Here is a 12,804-nt window from a genome sequence, read left to right as displayed (position 1 = left end):
CATATTAAAAATGATCTATCACATTCAGTTACGACACGTGACAACCTCTTTTGGCACCAATGACGTCAAACCTGATGTGATGCAACACACCATTTTTTAATCTAAATGTGAACACAAATGAGATTCCAGAGCTCCAGCTGAATGATCCGAGCTTGTTTCTACAAAACTGAGTGTCTGCAGTAATACACACACTGTCTTTAGATTCTTAAAGATGCACTCAGTATTTTCTTTTTCTTTATTAAAAATTTTAATTCTAAAATAAATTGTAAATTCAAAATTGTAATTCTGAGACATACATGCATATAAAATAATTAATTTGCATTTGATAATCCTGTTTAAAATTAGAAAATATGGGCTAGCCTATTGGCACATTAAAGCAAGCACAGGTTCAGAGTCACAGTTTTTGGAAGTTACAATTGTTTGAATATGTTGCCTAATGATGCTCGCTCATAATGTCTGTGCATATGTATAAAAATACAAATGATAATTCAAATGATTGAATTAATAAAATGCAAACAAATAACTCTTCGATTTGTGGGTGTCCTTGTGAACGCTGAATGTTGCAGGAAAGTGTTTTAAATGCGTCTCCATTGCAGCATCCCTCCATCAATTCAGTGTTGTTGTGGTGATCTTGCGCTTCTACTTTTTGGTGGTTGGCATAACAAGCTTAAAGGGATGAAAATTCTCTCATCATTTACTCACCCTCATGACATCCCAGGTGTGTATGAGTTTCTTTCTTCATCAGAACACATTTGAAGAAAATATCTAAGCTCAGTATGTCCTTAAAATGCAAGTGGATGGTGATACAACCTTTGAAGCTCCAAACATAACAGAGAGTCAACATAAACGTCATCCATATGACTCCACTGGTTAATTTAATGTCTTCTAAAGCTAAACAATCGCTTTTGCTGTGAAAAAGATCAATATAGCCGTACTTTTTAACTATAAACCATCGCTTCTGGTCAGCAGCCCTATGCGCATTCACGAGAGAGTTCACTTGGTCTTGTATGACGTATTCGCATTGGCATATTATGGATCTAATCTCACGTTTTTCTCTCAGATGATACATCCAGGATGAGCACACAAATGCCCCATAGTGAGTAAACAAACAGATAAAACCAACAAAGCTTCTGTTCAGCGTTCCTCCTACTCAGTCATAAACAGCACTGCTCTTCCGGGTGTGTCGCACATGCGCCTGTTCTCGCGTGAACATGCCAGCATGATTACATCACATGCTCGTACTGCTGATGACCGGAAGCGATGCTTTATAGTTACAAAGTTCTTAAATATTTTATTTATTTATTTATTTATTTTATTTTTTTTTATTTTTTTTTTTTTTTGCAGCAAAAGCAATCATATGGATGAAGTTTATGCTGACTAAGATATTTTTTAAATTTTTCTTTAAAATTCTGATGAAGAAAGAAAGTCATACACATCTGGGATGGCATGAGGGTGAGTAAATAATGAGAGAATTTTCATTTTTGTTTGAACTAACCCTTTAACAAGCGATACTGCCACAAACTGAATGGTCTTGATGTTGGAAGAAAGAGCTTTGAGGTATTCAGCTCTGGCCTGTTGAAATTCTATGGTTATAGCGCATCTTAGCAGTTTAGAGCAGCTAATGACTAATTCACGTGGTGATTGCAGTGGTAGAAAGCCTGTTCTGGTTGAACTCCTACTGTATGTATTAGGGATGTGCCCGAAGCCGAATACCTTATTCGGAAAGGCACGAATAATGACTTCAAAATGAATAACAAATTCATCCGAATAATTCGGAAGACTGATCATTCAATGAGCACAGGCATAAAGTGATATTTTGCTTCATCTGGTGAGAAAAAAATAAATATATCAATAATATAATTAAATAATAATAAAAAAAATATTAATAATAATAATAATTATTATTATACTAATAATAATACTAATATTTAAATAGGCCTGTCCAAGGCATACTTTATATACAGAAGCTATAGCCTAAATGTAAGAGAGTTACATTTTTAAATGAGTTTTGACGCACTTCCGGTTTAAACCACGCCCACATCCGGTTCTATCCGAATACAGATAGAGTTACAGATAATTTTGTCATAGTAACAAATACAGATAATGGCTTTGCTGCACACCCCTATTATGTATAAAATAATGTCCACTCACATGAGATGAAGACTCCAGTCATATAGTTAATCTTATAAAATCTGTTTTAAGCTACTTGGAGAGGGTTTCCTCATAGGGGCCGCAATGTATGATCACATAACCCTTTGGATGCTACTCATTTAATCTCAGTAACGGCACTGTTATTGGACATCATGGATTAAATTAAGCATGGCTGACTGAATAATGAATTTTTACTATGGCTTCTATAACTTAATAATGATGGTCCACGCCCCTACAGTAGGTGTCAGTGTTAATTCCAATATGACATATAAACAAAAATTACTGAGTGCACCTTTAACTTGTATCAAACCTTGAACATTCTTTAAATGTTTTGTTAAATTACTACAGAATAACAGAAAGCTTACTGCTTTGTTTAGGCTGAAATATTGTGCACTATGTTGCCCGCTGCTCATATATAAAGTTGTGTTATGTGTGTTCCCTTTCAGGCTGGATGATAGATGCAGACAGCAGACCCAGGTTTAAAGAGCTTGCAGCAGAGTTCTGCCGAATGGCAAGAGACCCACAACGTTACCTAGTCATCCAGGTAAGAGCTTGAGAACTAGACTTAAATTACCATAATTTTGATGAGAGTTGATGACACGGGCCATAAAGGTTTTATTCAACTGTGTGTAATGCATACACACCTGACACCTGTCTGTGCCAGGGGGATGATCGCATGAAGCTGCCCAGCCCCAATGACAGTAAGTTCTTCCAGAGTCTGCTTGATGAGGAGGAGCTAGAAGATCTGATGGATGCTGAGGAGTATCTGGTGCCACAGGCTTTCAGTATTCCTCCTCTGGCATACACAACCAGATCACGCATGGACCCCAACAGAGTGAGTCTTCGAAATCTCACACCCTTTTCTCACACCACAGACTTTTGGTTTAATATTTTCTTCTATCAATGTTTGATGGAAAAATGTTAGTGTATTTTGTCTGTGCAGTATATGAACTCTTTACAGCCAAAAGTGAACATTTTGTCAAGATTAACTCACCACCATGTCGAACCCTGTATTATTTTCTTCCGTAAAACACAAAAGTAGATGTTAGCCAGAATATCCAAGCTGCTATTTGTTATACAATTAATATGGATGGTGATTTACACTGCCAAGCTCATAAAAAAAGGACAATTTGGTTATCATAAAACTAGTCTATATGACTGTGCTATATCAAAGCCATACTATAGCTTTGAGAGAGGAAAAAAAATAACCTTCCACTTTCCTTGTAGGGAAAACAGAAGCTTGGACATTCTGCCATAGATTTCTTTTTGTGTTTCATGGAAGAAAGACAATCATGAAAGAATGAAAAATTGTACTATTCCCTTAACTCTAAAAAACATATAAAAAGCATTCGTTAGTCATCATTGTAACTCTTGAAAGTGCCTATCCCTTCAGCCGAATACTTTTCATCATGGAGTCTTTCAAAGAAGATTTTAGTCCTGGTAACATTTTTTGAGAGAATCAATCACATTTGATGACATTTTTCAGAACAAAATCACATCGAATCTGCCAAATGAGTCTTGTCAAATATTGAAATATCTCTATGATCTAAATCAGCCAGAAGACAAGAGGTCACACAGACACTGATGCATTGACACATACATCATGCATACACGCAACCTTCACATTTGGAGCATTTTGCACATATTTCCATATTTTAGGAGATTTTTACATTTTAATGCACTTTCAGTTTTCATTCTTTGAATGAGGCTCTATTTATTGTTTGGGAGCTGAATTGAGTCTATCATTTGACTGACTTTGACCTTGGGGTGGACTGATGCTCCCCCAGGCTTTGGCCAATTAAAAGCCGCCCACACTAGCAGTTTGAAAAAACCCAGCTGTGGCAGCGGGGGCGTGGTCAAGCATCTCTCCGGAGTGAGAGAAAGCGGTAAGGGCGCTTACACCTGAGCTAAATTATGTCTAACACCTGTCTCTAATTTCAGTAAGCACAGGGAGAGCGGATAAATAGAGCCACACCGCAAGTAGAAAAGAGAGAGAGCCTGGGCACCACAGAGCCGAACAAGAAGCAAGAGTTTTGTTATGATGAGAGTTTTATTTTGGTGAAGCGGTGTGTGATTAAAGTTCAACTTAGTGAATATTGCAAAGAGAAAAATAAATCCTTACCTGAACCAGGAAAGCTGCTTCTCGCCTCCTCTTTACACTGGTGCCGAAACCCGGGATCTTGAAGTTTGGGTTGAAAATGGATGGAAGTCGTCCCGTAGAGTCCTCCCAGTTGGCAGAGATCCTCCAAGCCCTCGCTGGCCTTCATCAGAGCCACCAGCAGACATTGCTTGAGCTCCGACAAGACCAAGATCGCCGGTTTGTCGAGCTCCTGCACGCTCAAGCCGAGGACCGGCAGGCGATCCGGAGCCTCCTCAGCCAGGAGGCGTCCTCAGCCGCGACCCCGGACGCTCCCATGCCGTTACCCCCGCCCGCATTACAGAAAATGGGGGCGGCGGACGACCCCGAGGCCTTCCTGGATTTGTTTGAGCGGACCGCCGAGATCTGGGGTTGGCCGCTCGGCCAATGGGCGGCCCGACTGATCCCACTATTGTCCGGGGAAGCCCAGCTCGTGGCTCAACAACTGCCAGCGACGAGCCTCCTGGCCTACGGAGATTTAAAGAGAGCCATCTTGCAATGGGTTGGTCGCACTCCGGAGGAAAGTCATCAACTCTTCCGGAGCTTGAAGCTGGAGAGCTCCGACCGCCCGTTTGCCTTCGCCCAGCGGCTCCGTGACGCCTGCCGAAGATGGCTGCTAGCGGGGGACCGCGACGTCGATGGAGTTATCGACCAGGTGGTACTGGAGCAATTCACACATCGACTGCCAAAAGGGACGGCAGAGTGGGTCCAGTGCCACCGCCCGGCGTCGTTGGAGGAAGCTGTCCGGCTTGCGGAGGACCACATGGTGGCGATCCCGAGGGCGGAAGAGCCCTCCTACATTTTTTCTCCTCCCTCTGTCTCTTCCCCCTCCCCTCTCTCCTCTCGTTCCGCTCTCTCTCCAGGTCCCGTTCCTGCCCCACGCAGATGAGGAGGACTTCAGGGATATTCACAAGTATCCGGTGGTGACCCTGACGATTAAATTCCGGGGGAAAAAGCATAGAGTAGAGGCCGCGGTTAGTTCCCGCCTCACCCATCCGCTGATTTTGGGGACTGATTGGCCTGATTTCAAAGTTTTATTAAAGGGAATTTGCGCGGATGGGTCCTGTACGAAATTAGGGAGATGTGTGATGTGTGATGCTCTGGCAGGGGAGGCGGAGCCAGGGCCGTCCTCTTTTCCAAAGGGAAATCCCTGAGGGGGATTTCCCTTTGGAGCAGTCGCGAGACGAAACCCTCAAACACGCCTTCGACCAAGTGAGAGTCAAGATGGTCAACGACTCCAGCCGGACATCGCCCTTTCATACCCTTATTTTGTGATTATAAATGAGCAGTTGTATAGAGTGACACAGGACACTCAAACTAAAGAGGATACAACCCAACTTTTGATTCCAAGGAGCCGTCGGGAAATGGTATTCCAGGCGGCTCATTATAATCCCATGGCGGGTCACCTAGGAGAAAGGAAAACACTGAACCATCTAATAGCCCGTTTCTATTGGCCGGGCATTGGCGGCGATGTCCACAGGTGGTGTGTGGCATGCCGCGAATGCCAACTGGTTAACCCACCGGCCACCCCAAAAGCGCCATTGCGCCCTCTCCCTTTGATTGAGGTCCCCTTTGAGAGAATTCTAATGGACCTCGTCGGGCCATTAGAACGGTCAGCACGCGGACATCGCTTTGTATTGGTCCTAGTGGACTATGCAACGCGATATCCGGAAGCCGTGCCTCTTCACAACATCTCAGCATGCAGTGTTGCAGAGGCACTCTTCAAAATAATGCCCATGCGGCGTGCTTGATGTATTGCGAGAGGCCTGGGAGGAGGGACCTTCAAACAGCAAAAATGAAATTCAGTACGTTCTTGATCTTAGAGCAAAACTCCACACTTTGGGACAGCTAACACAGGAGAATTTGCTCCAAGCTCAAGAACGACAGCGCCGATTCTATGACAGGGGAACTCAGCTAAGGGAACTTGCACCGGGAGATAAAGTGCTTGTATTGCTTCCCACATCGAGCTCTAAATTACTCGCCAAGTGGCAAGGACCCTTTGAGGTCACACGACGAGTGGGAGATCTCGATTATGAGGTTAAACGAACCGATAGAGGGGACACACGTCAAATATACCACCTCAATCTCCTGAAATTGTGGAGGGAGGTGGTTCCCGTGACGTTGGCTACAGTAGTTCCCGAGAAGGCGGAGCTCGGACCGGAGGTGAGTTCAAAGCATAAACAGTTCACCCCGGTCACTTGCGGAGACCACCTCTCACCGAGTCAACTCGCGGAGGTTGCTAGGCTGCAACAGGAGTTTGCGGACGTGTTCTCCCCTCTACCGGGGCGTACAACCCTCATCCATCACCACATCGAGACCGAGCCGGGGGTCGTGGTATGTAGCCGCCCCTATCGATTACCCGAACACAAGAAAAAAATCATTCGGGAAGAATTAGATGCAATGCTCGATATGGGGGTAATAAAAGAATCCCACAGTGATTGGTCCAGCCCAGTTGTTCTAGTGCCTAAGAGCGACGGGTCTGTACGATTCTGTGTGGATTATAGGAAAGTCAACGCGGTGTCTAAATTTGATGCATATCCAATGCCTAGCGTTGATGAGTTGCTCGATCGGTTGGGCACTTCTCGATTTTACTCGACATTGGATTTGACAAAGGGTTATTGGCAGATCCCCTTGACACCAATTTCCATTAGAAAACCGCCTTCTCCACACCGTTTGGATTACACCAATTTGTGACACTTCCGTTCGGTTTGTTTGGGGCCCCGGCTACGTTTCAGCATCTCATGGACCGAATCCTCAGACCGCATTCAGCTACACTGCTGCCTATTTAGATGACATCATCATTTATAGCAATGATTGGCAGCGGCACATGCAACATCTGAGGGCGGTTCTGAGATCGCTGCCCCGAGCGGGACTCACAGCGAACCCAAAGAAGTGCGCGATTGGACGGGTGGAGGTATGGTATCTGGGGTTCCACTTGGGCCACGGGCAGGTGCATCCCCAAATTGACAAGACAGCAGCGATTGCGACCTGCCTGAGACCCAAGACCAAAAAGGGGGTGAGACAGTTCCTGGGGCTGGCTGGCTATTATAGAAGGTTCGTGCCTAATTATTCGGACGTCACCAGCCTGCTGACTGATCTCACTAAAAAGGGAGCTCCAGATCCGGTCCAGTGGATGGAGCAGTGCCAGCAGGCGTTTATGCAGGTTAAAGCCGCACTTTGCGCGGGGCCGCTTTTACATTCACCTGACTTCTCTCTCCCTTTTGTTTTACAGACAGATGCTTCAGACAGGGGATTGAGGGCCATACTCTCGCAGGTGGTGGAGGGGGAGGAGCGCCCGGTGCTGTACATTAGCCGTAAGCTCTCGTTGAGGGAAACTAAGTATAGCACCGTAGAAAAGGAGTGTCTTGCCATCAAGTGGGCAGTCCTCACTCTCCGGTACTACCTGTTGGGGCGGGCCTTCACCCTCTGTTCCGATCACGCCCCACTCCAGTGGCTCCACTGCATGAAAGATACCAATGCCCGGATCACCCGTTGGTACCTGGCTCTTCAGCCGTTTAAGTTCAAGGTGGTCCACAGCCCGGGGGCGCAGATGGCTGTCGCCGACTTCCTTTCCAGGAATGGGGGGGGAGTGGTAGGCAGGCCGGATGCCGCCCCGGCCTGAGTCGGGCGGTGGTGATATGTGGCAGCGGGGGCGTGGTCAAGCATCTCTCCGGAGAGAGAGAAAGCGGTAAGGGCGCTTACACCTGAGCTAAATTATGTCTAACACCTGTATCTAATTTCAGTAAGCACGGGGAGAGCGGATAAATAGAGCCACACCGCAAGTAGAAAAGAGAGAGAGCCTGGACACCACAGAGCCGAACAAGAAGCAAGAGTTTTGTTATGATGAGAGTTTTATTTTGGTGAAGCGGTGTGTGATTAAAGTTCAACTTAGTGAATATTGCAAAGAGAAAAATAAATCCTTACCTGAACCAGGAAAGCTGCTTCTCGCCTCCCCTTTACACCAACCCACCGCCCTCCACTGACAGATGCTCAGCTAGATTTCCTGAATTGAACCTGTCTGCCCTTAGAATATGAAATCCGTTTCAAAAGCCTTGTTCAAAGAGGAAACAATGCCCACCTGTTGTTTAAAGAGGTAGTTCACACAAAAAGGAAAATTCTATCATCATTTACTGTTTCAAACCCATATGACACAAAAGATGATGTTAGGCAGAATGTTAGCCTCAGTCACCATTCACTTTTATTGTATGGAAACTAGATGCAATGAAAGTGAATGGTGACTGGGGCTGTCAGTCCCAAACAATTGGTGTAACACCTCCTTTTGTGTTCCACGAAAGAGAAAAGTCATAGTCATGAGGGTGAATAAATGATAACAGAATTTAAATTTTTGGGTGAATTGTTCCTTTAAGGGCATTGAGATGTTGATAATACACACAATTTGACGGAATCTTTTTTTTGCACACACACTAATTATTGTTTACTTTTTTGGAGCATTTGAAATACCAGCAGTCGTGTGCTTGGGTGATGCGTATTAAGGTTCTCGTGTGAAGTGAGACCCCCCCCCCGGTGGTGTGGTTTTAATGGGCTTCATGGCTGGCTTTTCATTACAGAAGCATGCCAGTGTAAATAGCTGGGTCCTCACTCAAGTGAAGCTGATATTTGCCCATTGACAGGAACTCAAGAGTGGGTATTTGCTCTGTGTTCATCAGCAATGACTGTGTTATTAACTGTTTGTGTGCACGGAGGGACCAAGAAAGGCAACCAGTCAGGATGCAGCTCAGCACCCGCTCACTGCTCTTAAAGGGATAGTTCACTCAAAAATGACAATTCTAATATCATTATTTCACCTTCATGTTGTTCCAAACCCATATGACTGACTTGCTTTCATAGAACACAAAAGGAGGTTTTAGGCAGAATGACAGCTTCAGTCACCTTTCACTTTCAATTTATGGGAAAAAGATGCAATAAAAGTAAATGGTGATTGAGACTGACATACTGCATAACATATCATTTTGTGTTCCATGGAAGACAGAAGCTTCCTACAGGTTTGGAACAACATGAGGATGAGTAAATGATAACAGAATTTTCATATTTGGGTGAACAATCTTTTTAACTGTAACTAATATAAAATTACTCATACCGTGAAATAACATTTTCGTCATATTGCACACCTCTATAGGCAAGTATAGTTTTACATTTTATTGTGTTTCTGTGCCTGAGGGCACCATGAAAGGGCAACCAATCAGGATGCAGCTTGGCAGCCACTCGCAGCTCTTAACTGTAACATAGAGGGGCAAAATCTCAGGGTTGAATCAGTCTTTGCCAGGGACTCAAAATGGCTTTAGTAGAGATGTGAGATAGTGGGTGGGAGGGTGGGTGTGGGTGTGATGAAATGCATCCTCTTTTCGCCTGAACCATGTTTACTAACCATGTGTGCCATTTTGCATTCTATCTTGTGTTTTGTTTTTGTCTAACTGCGAGAGAAAAGCGAGTGAGCGGTATGAATATCAAGTAGGGATATCAATCCTTCAGAGCCTCTTTGGAACATTACAGAATACTTTCGCCTGCAGTTTGCTGTATAAACTGAGCTTTGGAAAAACAAAACTCTGCCAAATAACCCAAATAGTGGATCGTTATATTAATTCAAATTCGTCTCTATTCTTCGAAGTTTGGGCTTAATGGAAAAGGCACGTTTGTGTGTGCATGTATCTTGCAGCTCTTCCTTTGTCACTGATGTGTAAATGCTAAATGGGATACTTGAAAGTGTTTCTTCAGCTAATTTTTCAGGTTTGGCATAAAGACTCATAAATAATATGATGGATCGATAAAATCCTTTTTTTTTTTTTATCCCCTTTTTCTCCCCAATTTGGAATGCCCAATTCTCAATTCGCTCTAAGTCCTCATGGTGGCGTAGTGACTCGCCTTAATCCAGGTGGCGGAGGATAAATCTCAGTTGCCTCTGCGTCTGAGACCGTCAACCCGCGCATCTTATCATGTGGCATGTTGAGCGCGTTACCGCGGAGACATAGTGCATGTGGAAGCTTCACGCCATCCACCACAGCATTCACGCACAACTTACCACGCATCCCACCGAGAGCGAACCACATTATAGTGACCACAAGGAGGTTACCCCATGTGACTCTACCCTCCCTAGCAACTGGGCCAATTCGGTTGCTTAGGAGACCTGGCTAGAGTCACTCAGCACACCCTGGGAACTCCAGGGGTGGTAGTCGGTGTCTTTACTTGCTGAGATACCCAGGCCCCCCAGATTGGTAAATTGCTTAAACTTATGCAAGTAAGGCTGGGTGGTATGATGTATTTGGGTCAGTATAATTAAAAACATTTTTTATCCAGATCTCAAAGTTACTCAAAATAACTTAAAAATGCAATTCAAACAAAACAATTACTTGAATACACCTCTACTATGAAGAACATGTTTTCAATTTTTGAGTTCAAAGTCATTTAGATATTTTTTCTAGGGCACAGAGTGGTGTTTCCATCCGGAGACAGAAAAAGCATCAGTTAATAAACTCCGAAATAAAATAAAAAACATTTAAATGTTGGCATACGTAGCTTGTATAATCTATTATTATAATGATTATTATTATTATTATTATATAATTCATAAAATATTTAATAATTGGATTATCCAAAAATAGACATTACATTTTTCATTGAATTTCCAGCAAAAGTTGTGACTTATACTGTGCCTATGATATAAATTTACTCATCAAGTATAGTTTTACATTTGTTGCAGCAGTCTTCAGTCTTATATTTCCCCTTCTACAGACTTCTACAGAATATTCTCCCCAGCAGCACCCTTCATTCACAGCAATGATTTCAAAACTGCTCATGGTTGGGTGTTGGGGAGGAGAGGATGGAGAGAGGGAAAGAGATGAGATGAGATTGGTGTTTTGTGGTTAGTGGAGAGAAAGAGGAAATGTCAGGGGTAAAGCAAAATAAGAAAACAGACATTAAATTCAGTGTTTCTCTGGGCAGACAGTACACCTGCAAACTTACTGCAGAAAGATCACAGCATAAACAAAAAACTACCAAAAGGTACAATGTTTTTACCATGTTTTTTGAACAAATGACCATGGTAATACCATGGTTTTGTGGGTACGTACCATAATGATTCTATGGTACATAAATATGTTAATCATTACCATATCGGTACCATTGTATTTGGTATCATTACTGTACCGTGGTACCACAACAGTGCTTTTATGAAGGGGAGCTTGTAGAAAGACTGAGACTGAGGATTAGCAATAAGAAAAAACAAATAGTTTAATTGCAATGAGATTTATAATTGCATCAAGAAAGCTGTGTTCCTACACCCCCGTCTGTTCATTCACTGTTGTCAAGTTTTTATTAAATCTCATAAATTGTATTAAGATTTGGAGCCTCAAAAGACTACAATATTTGCCTTTTTTGAAGTGTTCAATTAAAACATACATAAATAGATTGCACTTGAGAGACTTAAAGGGATAGTTCACCCAAACAATTATAGTTCTGCCATTGTTTACTGACCCTCATGCTATTCCAAACATACAGTATATGAGTTTCTTTCTTCTGTGTAATACAAAAGATGATGTTAGGCAGAATGTTAGGGACTAACAACCTCAGTCACTATAAAAATTAAAGTGAAAAAAATAAAAGTGAGGTAAGTACATAAGTAAATGATAACAAAATTTTCATTTTTGGGTGAACTATTCCTTTAAGGCCACAAATGTGTTTCTGCAGAATCAGTTTGCCTACCAGGATGGTAGTTTTGGCATGGAAGAGATTATGGCCACTATCCCAAGGGTTGTAGCTGTGTCTGCAGTCAGCCCAGCTTGTTCCACTCAGAAGCAATCTATGGCCCAGCAGGGGGCCTCAGGGCCCTCAGAGGCATTTGAAGGCAGCCGCTGTAATGGTACTCTCAGGAAGAAGGCTTCTCCCAGGACGAGCACCGGAGAGGACAGTAGTGGCCAGCGGTACAGCGCAGATCCAACTGTGATACTGTCTGAACGTGGAGCCAGAGCTGAGACTGACCAGGATGGATACATGAGCGCCATGCAGGACAAAATGCCCTCAGGTACTTGAAGAATAAACTGGACTGAGTAAGAGTGTTAGAGCAGATTGATTTTAGAGAACTCACATACACTTCACAATTGTTTACCAAGAGTTAATTTTATCCCTGGGTTAACATAATCATGGGTTTTCTTGTTTTATTTCATAGTTCATATTTTACCCTGGATTAATACTTAATCCTGGGTTGTGAGGTTTCAAGATTTTATGAAAAGTGTGAAACTTTGCTTAACCTAGGGTTTAAAAATGGCCTTAACCCAGGGTTAAGCATAGTGTGAAAAGCACTATTGAATATTGGGCTAAATTGTGATAGAATCAGGGGCTTTGGTGGTACAGGACATACTTTGATTGTGACCTTTTTATTGTGAATTAAAGTTAGTAGCCTTCTCGTAAACTATGTTAAAAAATACTTCTAGTTGAAAGTTTTCATGCCTTAGATGCTGTACAGACTGAATGTGTTCTTTTGCTAAAAAAAGCTAGATGCAGTA

At 43.0% G+C, this 12,804-nt stretch overlaps 1 protein-coding gene across 1 annotated transcript in view; it reads left to right on the top strand.

Moving 5' to 3' along the window:
* The window catches only part of erbb4b (erb-b2 receptor tyrosine kinase 4b), a 583,317-nt gene that overhangs the window by 564,278 nt on the left and 6,235 nt on the right, over positions 1 to 12,804 (top strand). The window contains exons 24-26 of the mRNA XM_051707947.1: positions 2,598 to 2,695; positions 2,816 to 2,986; positions 11,990 to 12,323. Coding sequence (XP_051563907.1) covers positions 2,598 to 2,695; positions 2,816 to 2,986; positions 11,990 to 12,323 — 603 coding nt within the window. The remainder of the gene's footprint in view (positions 1 to 2,597; positions 2,696 to 2,815; positions 2,987 to 11,989; positions 12,324 to 12,804) is intronic.

The sequence above is a fragment of the Myxocyprinus asiaticus genome, chromosome 10 (assembly GCF_019703515.2).
Source record: "Myxocyprinus asiaticus isolate MX2 ecotype Aquarium Trade chromosome 10, UBuf_Myxa_2, whole genome shotgun sequence".
Taxonomy (NCBI): Eukaryota; Metazoa; Chordata; class Actinopteri; order Cypriniformes; family Catostomidae; genus Myxocyprinus; species Myxocyprinus asiaticus.
Note: the sequence above shows the minus strand (reverse complement) of the source record. Positions and strands in the feature narration are given on the sequence as shown.